The sequence below is a fragment of the Pongo pygmaeus genome, chromosome 13, assembly GCF_028885625.2.
Source record: "Pongo pygmaeus isolate AG05252 chromosome 13, NHGRI_mPonPyg2-v2.0_pri, whole genome shotgun sequence".
In the NCBI taxonomy this organism is placed as follows: Eukaryota; Metazoa; Chordata; class Mammalia; order Primates; family Hominidae; genus Pongo; species Pongo pygmaeus.
In genome coordinates, this window is record NC_072386.2 from 79,872,761 (window position 1) to 79,893,012 (window position 20,252).

The window sequence follows — 20,252 nt, forward strand, 5'->3', positions numbered from 1 at the left end:
TGTGCAGTATCCTCAGGGGAAAGAGAACTGAGGACTTCCTCAACCTCCTCAGAGGACAGGAAAGAGGGGTCAGTTTCCATGTTGTTCTCCTGAGTCTGCAAGGAATCTAGAACAGAGTGAACCAAAGCCCAGATTGACCAAATGGTGGGAGGAATATGTCCCCCTTTATGAGCAATTTTGAATTGTCAGCCAATCTCATCCCAATCTTTGAGTTCTAAAGTTCCCTCAGTAGGAAACCAAGGGCAGAGGAGATCTATGACCTCAAACACTGCAATTAACTTATCAGTAGAGACTTTTACACCTCCTTCTTTAAGGAGAGTTTTTATAAAGTTTAAATAAGCCGAGTACTTAGTACTGGCCTGTCCCATGGTGTCCCGGGATACTCTGAGTGCCCAAGCTTACTACCAACCTTATTGACTGCAATTCTCAGGAATCTGTCATTGATGCTCTCCACTGTGTTCCACGCTCGAAGTGCGCCTTCACACAATGAAAGAGAAATCCTCGTTGGGCGTCAGATGTAGTGTCAAGCCCTACAGGGCTTGCGGGTTTTCTCTTCATGTGCAGAGACAAGAGATTGTGGAAATAAAGACACAAGACAAAGAGATAGAAGAAAAAACAGCTGGGCCCGGGGGACAACTACCACCAAGATGCGGAGACCGGTAGTAGCCCTGAATGCTTGGCCACGCTGCTATTTATTGTATACAAGGCAAGGGGGCAGGGCAAGGAGTGTGAGTCATCTCCAATGATTGATAAGGTCACACGAGTCACGTGTCCACCATACAGGGGGCCTTTCCCTTTATGGCAGCCGAGGCAGAGAGAGAGAGAGGACAGCATACATCATACATCATCATTTCTTCTAAGCACTTATCAGAAAGATCAAAGACTTTAATACTTTCACTAATTCTGCTACTGCTATCTAGAAGGAGGAGCCAGGTGTACAGAGCGGAACATGAAAGTGGACCAGGAGCGTGACCGCTGAAGCACAGCATCACTGGGAGACGTTCAAGCCTCTGAATGGCTGTGTGTGGGCCTGGCTAATATCAGGACTCCCACAAGAGATGGTGGAGCAGAGTGTTCTCTAATTCCCCCAGGGAAAGGGAGATTCCCTTTCCCGCTCAAGTAACAGGTGCCTTCCCAGGCACTGGTGTTACCACTAGACCAAGGAGCCCTCTAGTTGCCCTTATCTGGGCGTGACAGAGGGCTCACACTCTTGCCTTCTGGTCACTTCTCATTGTGTCCCTTCAGCTCCTAACTCCATATGACCTGGTTATTCTTAGGTTATAATTCTAGAATAGGGATTATTATAATAACAGAACAAAGAGTAATTCTACAAACTAATGATTAATAATATTCATATATAATCATGTCTATATTCTATTTCTAGTATAACTGTTCTTATTCTTATTATTTTCTTTATTATACTGGAACAGCTTGTGCCTTCAGTCTCTTGCCTCGGCACCTGGGTGTCTTGCCGCCCACACCTTTCTATACCAAAATGTTGTCATCATTTCTTCTTTTTCTTTGGAGGAAAGATTGAATCTATGTGTCCTGGAGAGAGAGAGAGAGACAGACAGAGAGAGAGAGAGAGAGAGAGAGAGAGTGTGTGTGTGTGTGTGTGTGTGTATCTGAGAGAGAGAGAGTGAAAGAACATATGGTGTGTAAACTAACCTTTGAGAACTGACAGGACAGGGCTGGCTTTCCAGTTAATAAGAACACAGATACCTGCTTCCTTGGTGTGATTTCAGGGGACCAAATGACCATTGCCCTTTAGAGATGCCTCCCTAATGCTCCTTAAGCACATTTCCCAGTTAGTGTTGCAGGGAACAGTACTCTATCATGCTAATAGGTATTGAGCACCTAGTGGTTGTGGCCAAAGAAGTCAGGAAAATGTTGAGCTAGAAAAGCTCCGTGAAAAGATCTTGGTTGCAGTGCTTTTTGGAGCTATTAGTAGGTTAATGAGTGCTGTGAATGTACTTGGCCATGTTTTCTAAGTTAGTCAATCAGGGAAACTGTGTGCTGTACAGCGTGTCTCCACCTTCTAGACTCATATCCCGGAAGACACTTTGTGAAATGCCTTTTTTTGGGATTCTCTTTGGAAATGTCAGGCCACAGGAGACAGAGCATGGAGCAGGAGGGGGTGGGAGGTCCCGCAGCACAGAGGTGTTGTTCCCTGTTGCAGCCTAACACCAGAGAGGAGGTAATAATTCAGTAGGGTTGCTTGCCCAGAAGCAGGGATGAATTTCCACCCTGAGACCACCAGCGAGCAACCAAGAGAGGAAAAGAGACACTGCATTGTTTATCACAAACTAAAACATAATTCAAAAACCAAAATCTGCCTTTTTCAAAGTGCTCCCTTCTTCCCTGAAATGAGAACATATTTATCAACCAGTTCTAAAGTCCCCTCCTCATCTCCGAAGGACAAGCCCGGGGGTCTTAAACCGCTTCTCTGCTGCAGCTCAGGCTAGTGGTAAAGCCATCTCACACTGCAGTGCAGTGATACATTATCACAAGAGTTTTCCCCTCCCTGGGGTTGAAGCCAAAGGCCAGTGCTTATTTCTGGAGCCGTCCTAGGGCCCGCGCCGTCTGCTGCCTGCAGCATTCCTCCCAGCAGTTGGCCACTGGCATGAACAGCACAGACCATGGCATCTGCTGACATTTTTAGAATAAGGCCACTGTGCTGGCACTTACATGTGTCAGCGTAGGCACCCTCAGCTGAAATTGTGGTGCTCGGGGGTTCAATTTATAGGACATGCCTAAGGTCAGTGCTGGATCCCAGTGGTCTGTTGTGTGCTGTGTTCTTTTCTGACTTCAGGGAGCTTCACCACCCCACTGTATTTGGAGCAGCCCCCCGCAGTCCACTGGGCTACTGGGCAGTCTATGTCCTTCCCATCTCCCAGCTGACCCAGGGAGCCTTGGCCCAGCCAACTTCATTGTTTCCTCCAAACCTAATTTGGCTTGGCAAGAGCAGAGGGGGACCCAGGGGAGGCTAGGATGGAAGATTGTGAGGAGAGTCCCATAGTGCTTGACCCCAGAGAGGGTGATAATGAAGATGGATACAGACACGAGGGTGTGTCCACTGCAGGACCACTGCCTCACATGGATTTTTAAGTGGTTATTTGGAGTAAGGTTCAGTATGTGCGGTGGTGTGTGCGTTTTGTGTGTGTGTGCTTGCGTGGTGTGTGTGTATGGCATAGTATGTGTATGTGCAGTGTATGTATGTGTGTGGTGTGTGAAGGTGTATGTGGTATGTGTTTGGTATGTGTATATGTGTACTGTGTGGTGCATGCATGTTCTGTGTATTTGTGTGCCCGTCTCTGCATATGTGTATGTATATGTGTGCATGTGGGTACAGGTGTGTGTACATGTATGCACATGTGTGCACATGTGTGAATGTCTGTGTACATTTGTGCATGTGCTTATGTGTGTGGATGCATGTGTACATGTATATGCATGCATTTGTGCCCATGCACATGTGTATGTACATGTGTGCATATACATGTATGCGTTGACATATATGCATGTGTGCATATGTACACGTGTGCATGCCTTCTGTGCATGTGTGAATGCATGTGTGCATGTGGATGTGTATGTGTGTATGTCTGTGCATGTGTGTAACCTCCTTAGAACAGGCAGAAATTGGGGCTCTGGAATCCTTTCTTTGCCTACTGCAGTTCCCTTTAGGCTGTCTTCATAGAGAAAGGGATAGCTCAAAACCCACAACCCTGCTTTGGCCTGATGGGGGATTTCTGGGTCTCCTCAGTCTGTCTTTTATTAGGCAGGCCATGGGCTGTCAGGCCCTGGCTGGGTAGATGCTCTGCTCATGAATAAAAGATAGAGGTAGGGCAGGACAGGGCCCTCCCTGATGGGTCTCTCCCTTCTGTGTGGTGGAATCTCACAGACAACTTTGAGTGACCTGTGCACATCCACTTTTTTTTTTTTTGAGACAGGATCTTGCTCTGTCACCCAGCCTGGAATGCAGTGGTGCCATCACAGCTCATTTCAGCCTCGACCTCCCAGGCTCAAGCAATCTTCCTGCCCCAGCCTCCCAAGTAGCTGGGACTACAGGTGCATACCACCACACCCGGCTAAAGTTTTGATTTCTGCAGAGCTAAAGTCTTACTATGTTGTCCAGGCTGGTCTCAAACTCTGGGATCAAGAGATCCTCCTGGCTTGGGCTCCCAAAGTGTTGGGATTACAGGCGTGAGCCACTGTACCCGGCCAACACATTCACTTTTTTGGGACATGGCAGGGACTTGATGTTTTAGAAAACATTTAGCTACCCCTTTGACAATGCTGCTTGACACTATTTGACAGTGTGACTTACCATATCCTAATAACTTCCATGAAAATCATCACAAAGCAAATTTTAAATTTTTATTAAAAATCACAATTTTTAAAAATGTCCAGTGGCACAATGTAGCTCTTCTGAAATGAATGGAAAACACGACACACTGCTAACCAGTGGAGGGAGCTCTCTGCAGGGCTGGGAGAACTGACAATGCAGCTGTTGCCTCTGCAAGTGAAAATCCAGGCCGACTTGCAGTCATTGGACTGATGTCCAAGTGCAATCACCATCCAGCAAGTACAGGCAGGGCTGGCTGATAGGGAGTATGGGAGAAGGACACGCTCAGATGAAAACATGCATGCAACGATTTGCACCACTGAACACACTGTTTTCTGTGATAGAAACACTCGGCCCTGCTGGGGGACAAGATATTCACGGCCTCACTAGCCAATGTGATGCCACTAGGGCAGCCTGTCCATGATACTCCTTTGTTCCCTGCTAAAGAAGGACCATAAGGTAAAAGGCACCTTACCTTATGGAGTGAGCCCAGACCCCAGGGAAAAGCTTGGGTAGAACAATCCAAGGGGCAGCCTGGGTGTGAGAATCCAGCCCAAGCTAGCTGCTCTAGAAGCCTGGAGGCCTTTCCCAGCTTCCCAAATGTAGCCCTTTTCACATGACCAATCCTTCAATTAAGTTACCTTTCTCTATTTGCCCTCCTTGGTGGCTGCAGGGGAAAGGATAATTATTCCTGACCACAGGACACATTTTCACTAGAAAAGACTTCCTCGTGCTGGCCATAGTGGGAATTCTGCACACAGGTGCCTGCTCCACCAAGCAGAGAGGCTCAGGAGATTGTCCAGGGACAAGGAGACCTGGCCAGACCTCTGCAGGGAGGTGAGGCTCCTGCCCCCATCTTGTCCCATCACATTCTGGATGTTTGGCATCCCCAGGCTCCTGGGAGGGGAGAAGTGCTGATAAAAAGGCCAAAAATCACACAGAAAGAAGACAGAAAACTCCACACACTTCCTACATAGGTGCTACAGTATTCCTACGAGCATGGGGCCTGTGTTGAAGACTCCCTCTGGAAGTTACAGAAGGAAGCCACCAAGAGTTCAGCCTCACAGCCTCTTTCTCAGATGCAGTCACCACTTTACCAAACTTGGCAAATCCAACCACTCCTTTCATAATTCTACACCTGTTTGTGGCCTGGCTGACAGATATTTTGTCATTGATCTTTCTAATTTCAGGGATTCTAAATGTGTTTTGAGAATCTGCTCAGCACTCAGGGATTCTGTCTTTAAAAATATGATTAAACCACCAGATAGTGTGATTTCAGAAAGTGTGCGTGGCTTCCAAAAACTTCTAAACACAAGTTATATGAGTGACTCCTGTCTTCTGTGGCTGAGAGTGGGTACTGATTGTCTTTCTCCATGCCTTGCATCCCCTGTTAGAGGAGGGCCTGCTGTCCATGGCTGTCCATGCACTTTAAAATGTCTCAGGTTTAGCTGAAGACCGGATGGGTCCAAGTTTATTTATATCTGCTGGCATAAGAATGATGGCTAAATTATCTCTTTAAGTTGTTTTTTTGTTTGTTTTGTTTTGTCTTTTTTGACAGAGTCTCGCTGTGATGCCCAGGTTGGAGTGCAGTGGCGCGATCTTGGCTCACTGCAACCTCCGTTTCCTGGGTTCAAGCAATTCTCCTGCCTCAGCCTCCCGAGTAGCTGGGACTATAGACGCATGCCACCATGCCCGGCTAATTTTTGTATTTTTAGTAGAGATGGGGTTTTACCATATTGGCCAGGCTGGTCTCAAACTCCTTACCTCCAGTGATCCACCCGACTCGGCCTCCTAAAGTGCTGAGATGTCTCTTTAACTTTCAAGAGGTACAGCAAAACTGAAATCAATGGGTGATGACTTCTTTAAGATCAAACATGAAGACAAGGATTAGTTAAGACCAGAAAATCATTCTCCGGTCTTGTATCTTCAACTCAAATTCACACTCCAAAAGGCCTATTTGTGGTGAGGCTCAGGGTCTTTGGCTTGTTCTGAATTAATACTTTCTTTGGAAACTCTTTAGATGGCTTTGATCCCTGTGCTGCCCCCCATTGCAGACACAGAAAGCGACAGGGGATTCTGGCGGCACCCTCTCTGTGGAGGAGAGGAAGGTGTGGGCCACGTTCAGGGGAAGGCAGCCCGAAGCTGTCCTCAGTGAGATGCTGGGGGATGGGCCTCTTGCCCCTGCTGTGCTGCCTCCATGCAGGGCTTTATTTACCAGTTACCAGGTCTTCAAGACAGTCTGCAGGAGAGAGGATTTCAGGGGGAAAGTAAGCCAAGCCAATTCATTCAGATGGTCCCCTTTTATCACAAACATGTAAATCTTCCATCTCATAACAGAGACAGCAAAAGCAGTGTCCAGGCTTTTTTTTTTTTTTTTTCTTTCCTTAACTGGTTACATGCTTAGAAACTGCAATGGTCAAACTTGATTTTCTTTTTAAAGCCTCAAAACATTTTTATTGTCAGGAAAGCTTTTCAGTGGCCACGGATCAGTCTCATGGCCGTAGAAGCAGCCAAATTCCTCTGCCTTTGCCTTCCCTTCAGGAGTCACATGCTAAGGCATCCTTGGGCATTTGGAAAAGGCCGCTTGGGGTGAGAGTGCTCTAGGCCACTCTGCAATGTCCCTGGGCCCGATGAGTAACAAATGCACCCCAGGACCCAGAGAAGGGGAAAGACATGAAAGGGATTTGGAAACAGATTGTAAAAATAACCTGTATGAAAATCACACAGACAAGAAAACAAACAAATCCAACTAGCCCCTTGGATCCTGCCATCTGTCTTTTCTCCCAGGACTGCCTTTGCTTTGTGGAGGGTGAGTCTTGGGACAGGCTTTGGGTGACAAGTCACGGGCATGTTCCATCCAAGGGCTGGCTCTCCCGACTTGCAGAGGGAGGTGGCTGACAATCAATTCCTCTGGATACATTTTCCTGTGATTGCTCCTGTGATCAAAGGCAGCCACCAACAGGTGTGGGAGCGGTTAGTTCACCACGTCATAGTAGTAATTGCGCAGCCGCAGTTCCACTGCTGCGAATCCGGGCCTGTTTTCCACACTGGAATGGAAGAGATGCATTTTTGTTTGTCATTGTGCTTGTGAAAAAATGCTGATCACAAGCGGGGCCTCTGCAGGCTGAGTACCAGTGGTGCTGCTCCCTGGTGGTTAACTCTAGGGCCTGCAACTCACAGTGTGGTCCCTGTGCCCCCCGCCCCAGGGTGACCAGAAGGCTGTCAAAAATAGCGTCAGCCTACTGTAGACCTAAATAACCCGTATCTGCACTTTAACAAGACCTCCAGGTGATTCATGTCCACCTTAAAGTAGGAGACTTTTTGCATTAGAACTGGGAGTGTTTTAGCCCCAGGTTCAGATATGCGGCACACAATATGCCTCTGTGCCACAGGCAACACAAAGAGGCTGTCTCTCTGTGATTTCAGCAAAACAGTTGTCTGAAAATACTTGGCAAATGTTCTGCAGATATAGTCAACATCTGACTCATAATCTTGTTAAGAGAAGAAATACGAACCTAACTTTAATTCTCCCTTTCCACGCTCTAATTGATGGCTCTGGATTTTCTGAAAATGGGCTGTTGATATGGGTTCTTAGGAAAACTCAAAACATGTCATGGCAGAAGCAAAGACCCAGGGCTTGTCTATGATCCACCTTAATATAGCCAGTCCTTACTACCACTGCTGGCCAGGGAGGCACTAATGTCAGTAAACTATGGGCAAAAGCATTAACAATTCGCAGTCTCTAAAAAAACATTTACAGACACTTCTGTTTTGTCTTACACAGACATCCTGTACAGATCAGTTGGAAGCAAGTACTAAAACCCTGATAATCGATCCTCATTTAGAAGTTATTTTTCTTATTTTGCAAGATTTCTGGATATATTGCAAGTGGGTGAAGTTGAAATACAATAAGTGAAAAAGTGAAACAGAATGTGAGGTTAAATTGTAGAAAACAGTCCACATTCAGCCATTTTGACCTAGGTCAATGGCAATTTCATATGGTTCAATGTCGACACAAGAGAACAGCCATAGAACGTGCATCAGGACCAAGACTCACTCATCATTATAAGAGCAGAGTGGCTTCTACAAATCAAAATGGGTAGCTTTGTCAAATGGCATCAAAATACATGGTTTCACTTATAGCTTTCAATAGTGAGCAAAATGATAAAACGGCTCGAATTGATCAGTGTGGTCAGCCATCTGTGGTCATGTCTGGGGACATGGGCCTCCCAGGGTGTCACTGAGAGGGGCCTTGTCTCTGGCCACCAAGTGTGTTCCGGGAGGGGATATGGTGGCCAAGCCTCTGGTACAGGAGCATGTGTCCACCCAGAGGGACAGCCTCTGTCTTGCTCCTAAACTTTCACAGTCAAAGAGAACACACTTTAGCATCTTTGCAAAACAGGGGGCTCTGCTCCAACTGTGGGGATCCAAATGGTACAAAGAGCACTTTTGGATCTTGCTCTGGGGGTTCATCTGCCCAGCAGCCAAGGAGCAAACAAATGCAGGGAAACAGGAATACAGACTCGTCCTCAGGAAAAACACCTGGTCAGGTCTCCTAGGAAATCTCTCCTGTACATCCATGGGAGATGCTGCCTCCAGGAAGCTGGGACACAGCTGTGCTTCAGCAGCATGAGGGTGATGCAGTGCCCTTGCGTGCCCAGCTTCCTGGCCTGCCCTGGCCTGCCACTCTGCTTTCGGGCCAGAGTGCAGATTCTGCTCTGCCCCTTGTACCCAGTGACCCTCCTCCTCTCCCCTCATCCCTACACTCAACCTTGCTTCTTAGCCTGCAGGTCTCAGCTGCAATCCCTAAAGGTGGCCTATCTGGAGCCCCTAATGGAAGTGTGAGGCTTCCCTCCCCATAATTTTCTGTTCTCTTTTAAAGTTTCTAGTGTGTGATTTTATATAAAGAGACATATGGTCTTTATCCTGGGTTCCTGGCACAGAGCTCCTAAAACCCTTGGAATTTCCTGATTGTTGGGCTGAAAGCAGCATCTTTTGTTACTCATAATAAACCCCCTTCAACCATACCTGGGTTTGTGCTAATGAGACTACTTCTTTCCCTCCCTCCCTCCTTCTCTCCCTTCATCTACCTCCCTCCCGCTCTCTCTGTCTGTCTCTATATATCACCTTGGAGAGAGTGGCTGTTTACTACTGAGGAAAAAATGAAAAAACAAAGCAAAACAAAACAAAACAGAGAATATACTAGGACCACCCGTAGTCCCTTCATTGAATCCACCACATTCTAGAAGCACCAATATGCTTCTGTGCTGCAGGCAACTGTGAGAAATTACTTTGACATCAGAGGGCTTAAAAAACCCCATATATACATGTGATATCCTCCAGATCCCTGTGCCCTCCTTGCTTAGAATTCCCACTGGAGTCATCCCTTTCCTAAGACACATCATAGGACACACTTATTTTTAGCTTATTGTTTATTGCCTGTCTGCCCCAGCCCCAACTATAAGGTCTGATAAGGACAGGGTCTGAGGCTTCTGTGAGGCTTGCACCTGGGGTGGCAGCCTGCACAGCAGGAGCTCCGGCAGTGGCCACCGACCCTGTGAATGACCCAGGGCTCTCAGAGGATGTGCCGCTCAGAGGAAAGCCTTGGAGCTGAGGCTGTGCAGGGAGCCAGGGGAGATCTCACCAAGGTCCTGGGAATTCATGTTTTATCTTGGGCTTGTTGATCTTTAAACAGGAATTTGAGCCGCATCTAGAGCCTCCCTGACCCTCAGAGAACTTTGAGAGCCCAGGAAATTTCTCCATTTGGCAGAGGCCCCCACTGGAGGGCTGGGACTATTAGGAGACTGTTTTTCAGGATCAAGAGCACCAACTTCTCTCTATTTGCAAGGGCTTTCCCCACTGGTGTCTTTAATCACCCCAAGCATGACTTGGCTCTGGAAAACACTACAGTGGAAGCCTTCCTGACTGATTCCTGCTTTTCTTAGGGCCAGTGTTTCCTTCCTGGCTTTCACGCTGCCTCCTTGAGTGACCTGCACGGGGCAGGACTCTGATGTTGTGTTTCCTCTTTGGAAAGTGAGAGGGGGAAGGAGTGAAGCATGGGCCATCCCAAAATATGCCAGATTGGGATATTGATTATTTTGAGTTGAAAATATTGGATACATTGCAGTTTCGGAAAGGACGAACTATACTGTCTCTTCATGCCTGCAGCAAGCCATAGATTCCTCTGGGAAGGAGACCCTTCCTGTAGTAGGATGAGAAAATGCCCCTTATCATCAGAGACTGGGCATTGGAGATGCAATGGGCCTGAATATACGTATTTAACACAGTATCCCTTATCTTCCACTGGTTTTACACCCTCCTCATATCTCCTAGTGCCTTCTCTAGAAAATTTACTCCTTCTAGCCAGATTTTATTTGTCCTGTCATTTCTTCTTAAATGTATGTTTCTTTGTCTAAAGAGTATAAAAGCATCTTGTTTTGGCCACTTCTTTAGACTTCACTCTCTTGTGAGGATCCCCATAAACATGTAAAACTAGTAAAATTGGTAAGCTTTTCTTTTGTTAATCTGGCCTTGTATCAATTTGGTTTCTAGGTCCAGCTGAAGAGTTCATTAAGACTAAAAAGGGGTTGGAGGTAATCTCTGGCTGTCTTACAAGGGTGAGGGATGCTGTCTGCCTTCTCAGGGCTTTGTCATTGAGGCTGGGAAGTCCCTTTGAATTCCCTCCAGGACCACACCCTGGAACTGATGACAAGGCCTGCAGTGAGGGACCCCCTGCATCTTCCAGAGGGCCTCGAGCAATTGCCCGGGTTACCAGGACCAGCCCTTGGCGCTTCTGAGTTCTCCTTGTGGCCCTGCTCCAAGGAATCTTTTCCTTTTTTTTTCATTCAACTGCACCTCATTGAATTTCTTATGTTTAGACAAAGTGATACAGAGCTAGAAAGAAATTATTTAGGCAGATAGTGAGGGTAACAGAGTCCTCTGTAAGATTTCCTTGCAATAAAAAGCAGCTCCTAAATCATGTCTTTTCTAACAAAAAGCAGCCTGAAAAATCAAGCTGCAAGCATAGCTAAGCAAGCTAAAAGCTCACATAAGTAAATGCCGGCAGCTGTGTCAATAGAAAAGGGATACCTGGAGCCAGGGATATTCAACATGGAGGTTCCCTCTTCCACTTTCCTTGTTGCCATGTGTGCAGTAAAAAAGCAGGCAACAAGGCCGAGGCGGGCGGATCATGAGGTCAAGAGATCGAGACCATCCTGACTAACACGGTGAAACCCCGTCTCCACTAAAAAATACAAAAAAATTAGCTGGGCGTGGTGTTGAGCGCCTGTAGTCCCAGCTACTCAGGAGGCTGAAGCAGGAGAATGGCGTGAACCCGGGAGGTAGAGCTTGCAGTAAGCCCAGATCGTGCCACTGCACTCTGGCTTGGGCGACAGAGCGAGACTCCATCTCAAAAAAAAAAAAAAAAAAAAAAGCAGGCAACATGGCGACGATGGCCAAGTAGAGACCTCATCTGCATAATAAAAGATTAGGGTGGGGCAGCCAGTTTCTTTTCATGTTATGTAAATGACCCACCTGGTCCAACCAATCTTTGGGCCCTATGTAAATCAGACTCAAGCTCGTCTATAAAACCCTGTGCATTTCGACACGGAGCCTGAAGAACCACTTGGGAGCCCTTATCTCTCTGCTTGAAAGAGAGCTTTTCTCTTTTCTCTTGCCTATTAAACCTCTGCTCTTAAACTCACTTCTTGTGTGTCTGCATCTTTGATTTCCTTGGCGTGAGGCAACGAACTCAGGTATTACCCCAGACAAACACAGCTGCTTCAAAAGTTTCAGAACATCTCCCCACCTCCCCCAACCCTGTTTGAGGTCACTACTAGAAACACTGTAACCTTCAGAAATATAGCTTTGTTGGGAAATAAATCAAAGTCTGATAAAGAGCTGTGATTTCTAATATGGGGCATGGGCCATTGTCATGATTTCCTTTTGACTGGGGTTTGTGCCCTGGAGCTGACTCCTCCAAGCCTGCAGAACTCACTGAAATGCACCCCTGCAGAGGGGACTGGGGTGGGAACCAAAGGGAAAGACATTGGCTGCCTGTGAACCTCAGTCAGGTTCCATCTTAAATCTCCAGGCAGGAAAATACATTTAGAAGGAATACTCTCTTAAAGAGACTGTTCTACTGTTCTACTTTGCTGTAATTCTGGTGGACATCCAGTGAATATCACGTAGACTGCTTTCCCTCCCCGGTCAGCCCCTGGTGGACCACTCTGGAAATAACAGTGCCCACTGTTACGTGCATCCATGGAGGACAGAGGTCGGCCCAGCAGCCCCCATCCTGATTCCTTGAGTCACAAGAATGCACCATGAGCCCAAACGGTATTCAGCAGCCTCACTGCACCCACCTGGGAGCCAAGTGGGAGGTGGTGCCCCTGGCTGCAGCACCCTGCCCTCTTCCCACCCACTCTTCACTCCTCACTGTTAAACACACACCACAAAGAAGAATCGACAGAAGTACATAGATCAGCATCAACGTTACATGCAAAAATTCCCCCACTGCGAGTTCATTTTTAATTCGAAGTTTTTGCATTTGTATCACAATGATTTAAACTCAACCCTCCTCACCCTTCTACGAGAAGGGAAGTCTTGCAAAGGGAGCTGCAGGCTGGACCAAAGAACACTTGCAGTAAAGGGTCATAGGCTGCCACGTGCCCAAAGGCTGCCCTCCCCAGGGTCCAGTGCTGCCAGTGCCTACCTGCCAATTGTTCTGATGATTCTAGTTTGGGCACTGGGAGAATTAAGCCAAGACTTAGGAATAAACATCCTCCTAAATCCATGAATAACACTTCCCTCTTGCTGACACTTAGCTCTACCTGTAGCACTAACACTTGGGGTTGGAGAAGATGCCCCGGGGCCCAGGCCAGGCTCCTCTCCTGAGCCACGGCAGCAGCAGGGGCAGGGAAGCATATACCCACAGTTTGCCTGCTGCCTTTGTAGCTGCCCCCTGGGTGGTTTCTAGATAGAGAATGAGATAATTTCCCTGTCACTCACAATTGTGGTAGAGTGATACTCCCAGGGTGGGGAGGGGAGGTCTCGGAATCCCAGGTGGCATCTGCAGCATTTGGAATAGCCCTCATCTTTCAGAGGCTCTGGCAATGTCAGCTGTATCTGAAGGCAAACCTGATTCCAGAAAGCATCAAATCCATGGCCAGGATTTGTGATGTCCTCCTGATCACAAACCACATCGATTCTAAGCTGCAAGGGCTCTGTGTGCACAGTTCAGTACCAGGGAGCTGGAGACGGCGGTTTGGGGTTACTGTGCTACGCATGCACAAGCAGGCTGCTGAGCCTGGCAAAACTGTACTCCTAATTTTCAGTGGCAATGCATTTTCCTTCCTTGCTGAGCTGCCCTGAACATCACCTGAGAATAATGCCAGGTGTACTTTAAAAGTATAACAGCACATGGGATCCACTAAGCGAGACGTATGACGGCAGTCAGGGTGGACTGAGGCCACCACTTCAAGGACGAGGTAATTCTAGGGAAGTGCAACCTTAGCCAATGTATCTGTGAGCTGGCCAGAGTCCGAGGTCACCCCTCACTGCTCATGGTAATCAGGGAGTCAGGAAAGTATACCATCCCCTACTGAGTGCTTCTGCCATCCTCTATGCCAAAAATGGCATCCAGCCCCAAACTCTTACAAACACTTTTTTACTTTGACTGCCCTTGCCCCATCTCTCTACCATTATCGACATTTAAATTTGGACACTTGGGTTACAGTCCCCATCTAAACTTGCTCTTTAGGCTCTATTACATGTAAGTGCATGGGCCAGAAAGCAAGGTCTCTAAAGCAAGACCAGCCTCCACCATTGTTTGTTTAGAAAGGGGGCACATTCCTGATTCATGAAAAGGTGAACTTTATCCTTTTTTTAGACGCCCAGCCATTTCACCTGTTTCCAGAGCATCTGAATACATCACAGTCAGTGTCAGGTACTCACTCATATGTCCAGCACAGATTCATGAGATCGTACATCTCTCTTGGACACCCTGCAGGGCACCCCATCCGCTCTCCTTTCTCTAACATAGCAGTGACTTCACTTCCTTTCATCCCCTACAAAATGCAAGATATGCATAAGCTTTTATTTTTATTTTTTAAAGGTGTTAGTCAAACAAAACAAAACAGCCACTCCAAGACATGGAGGAGTACATGTCATATGATTTCAATTATATGAAATATAAAAACAGGAGCACTTAATCTGTGATGTTGGAGTCAGATGGGTCACCCCTGGGGAAGGCTGTGTGTGCAGAGGAAACAGGCTTCTGGGCTTCTGTTCCTCATCTGGGGGTTGATTTCACGGGTATGTTTCATTTGTGGAAAACCACTGTACTGTATGCTAAGAGTTGTGCCCTTTTTGGTATATATGTTTTAATTAAAAGATCTAAAAAATGTAATTAAGATACTGTAAATAGTCATTATTTCTATTTCAACTCTAATGAGTAACGATCTGGGTTATATTTTGTGTATATTTACATGTGTTGACACACAATGGGAAAAACACACCCTTCAGTGAGCATCAAATATTTCGTTCTCAGTTTGGAATAGACTGAGGGCACATTAACTGCTTACTGGTAAAAGATAATGAGAGACTCAGAGAGGTGCTCAGATTTTAGGATTTTCAGGTTCTTGTAAAGACAATCTGGTGCTTATCTGTTCTAACGGCCCCACAGTGAGAAAATGAAGCAGGAGTGACTCACTCGATACGGCTTCTGCCCATAGGAGAATGCTTCCCACATCAACACTCCAAAGCTCCAGACATCGCTTTTGCTGGAGAACTTGTAGTAGTTGATGCATTCTGGAGCGTACCACTTGACAGGCCACTTTCCATGGGTCTGGGCCTAAAAGCAAAGCAGAGGGAGAAATTCCATTAAGAATAAAATTGTGGGCTGGGCACAGTGGTTCATGCCTGTAATCCCAGCACTTTGGGAGGCTGAGGAGAGCAGATCACTTGAGATCGGGAGCTCGAGACCAGCCTGGCCAACATGGGGAAACCCCATCTCTACTAAAAATACAAAAATTAGCCAGGTGTGGTGGCGGGTGCCTGTAATTCCAGCTACTTGGGAGGCTGAGGCAGGAGAATTGCTTGAACCCAGAAGGCGGAGGTTGCAGTGATCTGAGATCACACCACTGCACTGCAGCCTGGGTGACACAACGAGAGACTCCATCTCAAAAAAAAAAAAAAAAGAAAAGAAAAGAAAGAAAAGCATAAAATTGTTCACATTCATGTTCATAGCAGCATTATTCCCAATAGCTAAAACATGAAAGCAACCCAAGTGTCCTTCAGCAGATGAGTGGATAAACAAAACACCCTCTGTATAGAGGACGGAATAGCATTCAGTCTTCAAAAGGAAGGGAATTCACTACAATATGCATGAGCCTGGAGGACATTATGCTGAGTGAAATTGAGACAGGAGAATAGGGCCTGGAGGCAGGGAACCTAAGGACTTCCTAGAACTAAATCAAATGGGAACACTTCAACTATGACAGGAAATATCCTCTTCATTTACACAGGGTGTACACTCAGTAAATGACTTTGTAACGTTACTTCATCCTCTTCATTTACATAGGGTGTACACCAAGTAAATAACTTTGTAACACTTCAGCCTCTTCATTTACGTAGGGTGTACCCCAAGTAACCAGTGAACACCTCTAGAGGGTATTTAAACCCCAGAAAACTCTGTAACTGAGCTCTAGAACCCCTATGCTCAGGCCCGCTCCCACCCTGTGGAGTGTACTTTTGTTTTTAATAAATCTCTGCTTTTGTGGTTTCATTGTTTCCTTACTGTGTTTGTGCGTTTTGTCCAATTCTTTGTTCAAGATGCCAAGAAGCTGGACACTCTCCACTGGTAACAAAATAAGCCAGTCACCAAAGGACAAATACTGTATGCTTCTGGTGAGGTACCAAGAGTAGTTAAACTCATACAGACAGAAAGTACAATGCTGGTTGCCAGGGACTAGTAGGGAGGGGAGAATGGGGAGTCAGTGTTTGATGGGGATAGAGTTTCAGTTTTACAAGATGAAAAGAGTTCTGGATATTGGCTGTAAAACAACATGAACGTACTTAGCACTGCTAAACTGTACACACAAAAAATGATTAAGCTGGTAAATTTCATGTTGCATGTATTTTATCACAACTTTAACAAAGAATAAAATCCTGACCCACAAAATACTATGTGTGTATGTATGTGTGTCTGTGTGTTTAGTCTGAATTTTAAAGATACTATTAAATCTTAAAAGCTTTAAAATTGTTTTAAAAAATTTAAATATATATATTTTAAGATTCAGGCTAAAATGCTTGCATCTTTTAGTTTTTTCCTCTCATCTTTTCTTTTGGCCACACACAGCTTCATGGGGCATGTAGATGGCAATGTAGGGGCATGTAGAAGTCAAGCCTGAATATTACTTCATGGTTATGCTCCAAGAAATACTGGGCTGTTCATAAGTATATTCAAGTACTACTGTGCATATGTCCATAGTTTTAAGCCAATGCCAATTATTTCTTTTTTAAATTTTTTTAATTGATACAAAATATTTTACATATTATGGGGTACATGTATTTGTTACATGCATGGCATGTGTAATGATCAAGTCAGGGTATTTGGGGCATCCATCACCTTGAGTACTTACCATTTCTATGTGTTGGGAGCATTTCAAGCCCTCTCTTCTAGCAACTTTGAAATATACAATATAATGTTGCTAACTATAGTCACCCCACTCTGCTATCAAATATTGGAGTTCATTTGTTCTGTCTAATTGCATGTTTGTACCCATTAACCAACCTCTTTCATCTCCACTCCCATTCATACACCCTTCCTGGCCTCTGGTATCTATCATTCTATTCCCTATCTCCATGAAATCTCTCTCTCTTTTTTTTTTTAGCTTCCACACATGAGTGACAACATGTGGCATCTGTCTTTCTGTACCTGGCTTATGCCATCTAACATAATGACCTCCAGTTCCATCCATGTTGCAGTAAATGACATAATTTCATTCTTTTTTAGGCCAAATAGTATTCCATTGTGTATATATATATATACACACATATATACATATACATATACATATATATACACATATATACATATACATGTATACATTGTGTATACATATATATGTGTGTGTATATATATATACACCACATTTTCTTTACCCATTCATCCATCCATGGACACTTAGGTTGATTCCACATCTTTGCTATTGTGAATAGTTCTATGATAAGCACATGAGTGTATGTGTCCCTTTGATACAAGTTTATTTGCCTTTGGATAAATACCCAATAGTAGAATTGCTGGATCATATGGTAATTCTATGTGTAGTTAGTTTTTTTTTCTACATGTGGTTATTTTTTTTTTTCTTTTTTTTTTTTGAGACGGAGTCTTGCTCTATTGTCCAGGCTGGAGTGTGCAGTAGTGCGATTTTGGCTCACTGCAAGCTCTGCCTCCTGGGTTCATGCCATTCTTCTGCCTCAGCCTCCCAGGTAGCTGGGATTAGAGGCACCTGCCACCATGCCTGGCCAATTTTTTATATTTTAAGTAGAGACAGGGTTTCACCGTGTTAGTCAGGATGGTCTCGATCTCCTGACCTTGTGATCCACCTGCCTCGGCCTCCCAAAGTGCTGGGATTACAGGTGTGAGCCACCGTGCCCGGGCTGTTTTTGTTTTGAGAAGTCTCTCTACTATTTTCCATAGTGACTATACTAATTTACATTCCCACAAACAGTGTATAAGAGTTCCCTTTTTTCCTGCATCTTTGCCAGCATTTTTTTTAAAAATTCCATAGTGACTATACTAATTTACATTCCCACAAACAGTGTATAAAAGTTCCCTTTTTTCCTGCATCTGCAAAGCATTTTTTTAAACAAAATATTTTTAATAACAGCCTTTCTAGCTGCGGTAAGATGGTATCTCATTGTGTTTGTAATTTGCATTTCCCTGCTGTTTGGTGATATTGAGCATTTTTTCATATACCTGGTGGCCATTTGTATACCTTCTTTTGAGAAATGTCTATCTATGTTCTTAGCCCACTATTTACCAGGATTATTTGTATGTTTGGTTTACCAGTGAGTTTTATACTTTTGTGTGTTTTTATGATGGTAAATATTGTCCTTTTACTTCCACGTTTAAGACTCCTTTGACTATTTCTTCTAGGATCAGTCTAGTGGTGATGAATTCCCTCAGTGTTTGCCTATCTGGGAAAGGCTTTATTTTTCTTTTATTTATGAAGGATAGTTTTGCTGGACATAGTCTCCTTGGGTGGCAGTATTTTTCTTTCAGCACTTTGAAAATGTCATCCGCTTCTCTCCTGGCCTGTGAGGTGTCTGCTGAGAAATCCACTGTTAGTCTAATGGTGGTTCCTTTATGCGTAATTAGAAGCTTTTCTTTTGCTGTTTTTAGTATATTTGCTTTTGCTTTGACTTTAAGTGGTTTGATTATAACGTGCTGTGGAGAAGATGATTTTGCATTGTATCTGTTTGGGGACCTTTGGGCCTCCTGTATCTGGATGTCTAGGTTTGTTGTTATATTTGGGAAGTTTTGATATAATATTTCATTAAATAGGATTTCTAATCTTTCATTCTCTCTTCACCCTTGGGGACACTGATGATTTGAATATTCAGTTGCTTTACACTGCCCCATATATCATGAAGGGTTTGCTCACTCTTTTTTATTCTTTTCTCTTTATTTTTGTCTGAATAGATTGTTTCAAAAGACCTGTCTTCAAGTTCTGAAATTCTTTCTTTTGCCTGACCTAGTCTATTGGTGAAGTTTGGGATGTATTTTTTATTGCATTCAATGAAACTTTAGTTCCAGAATTTCTGTTTGGTTCTTTTAAAAATATCTATTTCTTTGATAAATTTCTCATTCATATCCTGAACTGTTTTTGTGAATTCTCTCTATTGTTTTTCAGAATTCTCTTATATCTTACTTAGCTTCTTTAAAATCAATATTTTGAATTGTTCATCTGGGTTTTTGTGAATTTCTTTTTGATTGGGATTTTTTTGCTGGAGAATTATGTGTTCCTTTGGAGGTATCATATTTCCTTGCTTTTTCACGTTTCCTGTGTTCTTACATTGATATCTGCCCATGTGGTATAACAGTCATTTCTTCCAATTTTTTGAAATCGCTTTTGTAGAGGAGGTCTTTTTCCTGAAGATGTATTTATGTTGTTGGGTATATATATATATATATATATATATATATATATATATATATGTAGGGCACTTTGGGTTTGATTTGGGGTGAATGCAGTATTTAATCTATGTATAATTTCTTTGGCCATAAACAGCCTCAGTGACATCTGTGATTTTCTCAGTGCCTTGGGGCATGGTTATTAGTGGAGGCTGTTGTGAAGGTGTACTGTGAATAGGATGCTAGATGGGCCAGTCTTCAGACCCCAGTGGTGACAGCAGTGAGCTGAGTATGCCTGTCCTTGGGCCCTAGGGCGGTATACACTAGCACTGGTGTTAGTAGGTCCAGGCAGGCTGACCCTTGGGCTTTCAGGTAGATTGTGTGGAAGCTGCAGTGGCTGGGCATGTGGGCAGGTTCTTGGGTTCCTGGGGAGTGGGTGTGATGTGGGTGATGGCAGTAATGGTGGTAGGGCAACTCACTGGAACCCAAGTGGTCCATGTTGGTGTTGGCAGTAGCTGCAACAGGATGTCATGCTCAAGTATTGGGGCATGTGACTAGGACAATGGACTTGTGCTCAGGCTCCCTGGTAGTGCATTCAGGTGCTGGCTGTGTTACGCAGGGAGGGGTGGTCTCTAGGTTGCCAGCAGTGGCTGCCCTGAAGGCTTGCCACCAGAATGGGTAGGGCCACTCTCAATAGGTGCAGAGTAGGCAGGTAGCTGTGGGATATGCAGTCTCCTTGAGCCTTGGTCCCACAGCAGCCCTCAGCAGTGG

At 45.0% G+C, this 20,252-nt stretch overlaps 1 protein-coding gene across 5 annotated transcripts in view; it reads right to left on the bottom strand.

Annotated features, from left to right (window-relative positions):
• Positions 1–4,132: 4,132 nt before the first annotated feature.
• Positions 4,133–20,252, bottom strand: part of SYK (spleen associated tyrosine kinase) — a 96,860-nt gene continuing 80,740 nt past the window's right edge. For 3 of the 5 annotated variants that reach the window (XM_054501450.2, XM_054501452.2, XM_054501451.2), the window contains exons 12-14: positions 15,054–15,194; positions 14,297–14,409; positions 4,137–7,389 (exon numbers count right to left, since the gene is read on the bottom strand). In XM_054501450.2, coding sequence (XP_054357425.1) covers positions 7,317–7,389; positions 14,297–14,409; positions 15,054–15,194 — 327 coding nt within the window. In that variant the 3' untranslated portion in view covers positions 4,137–7,316. Of the gene's footprint in view, positions 7,390–14,296; positions 14,410–15,053; positions 15,195–20,252 lie in introns of all 5 variants that reach the window. The other 2 variants (XM_054501454.2, XM_054501453.2) reach the window with 2 other exon arrangements.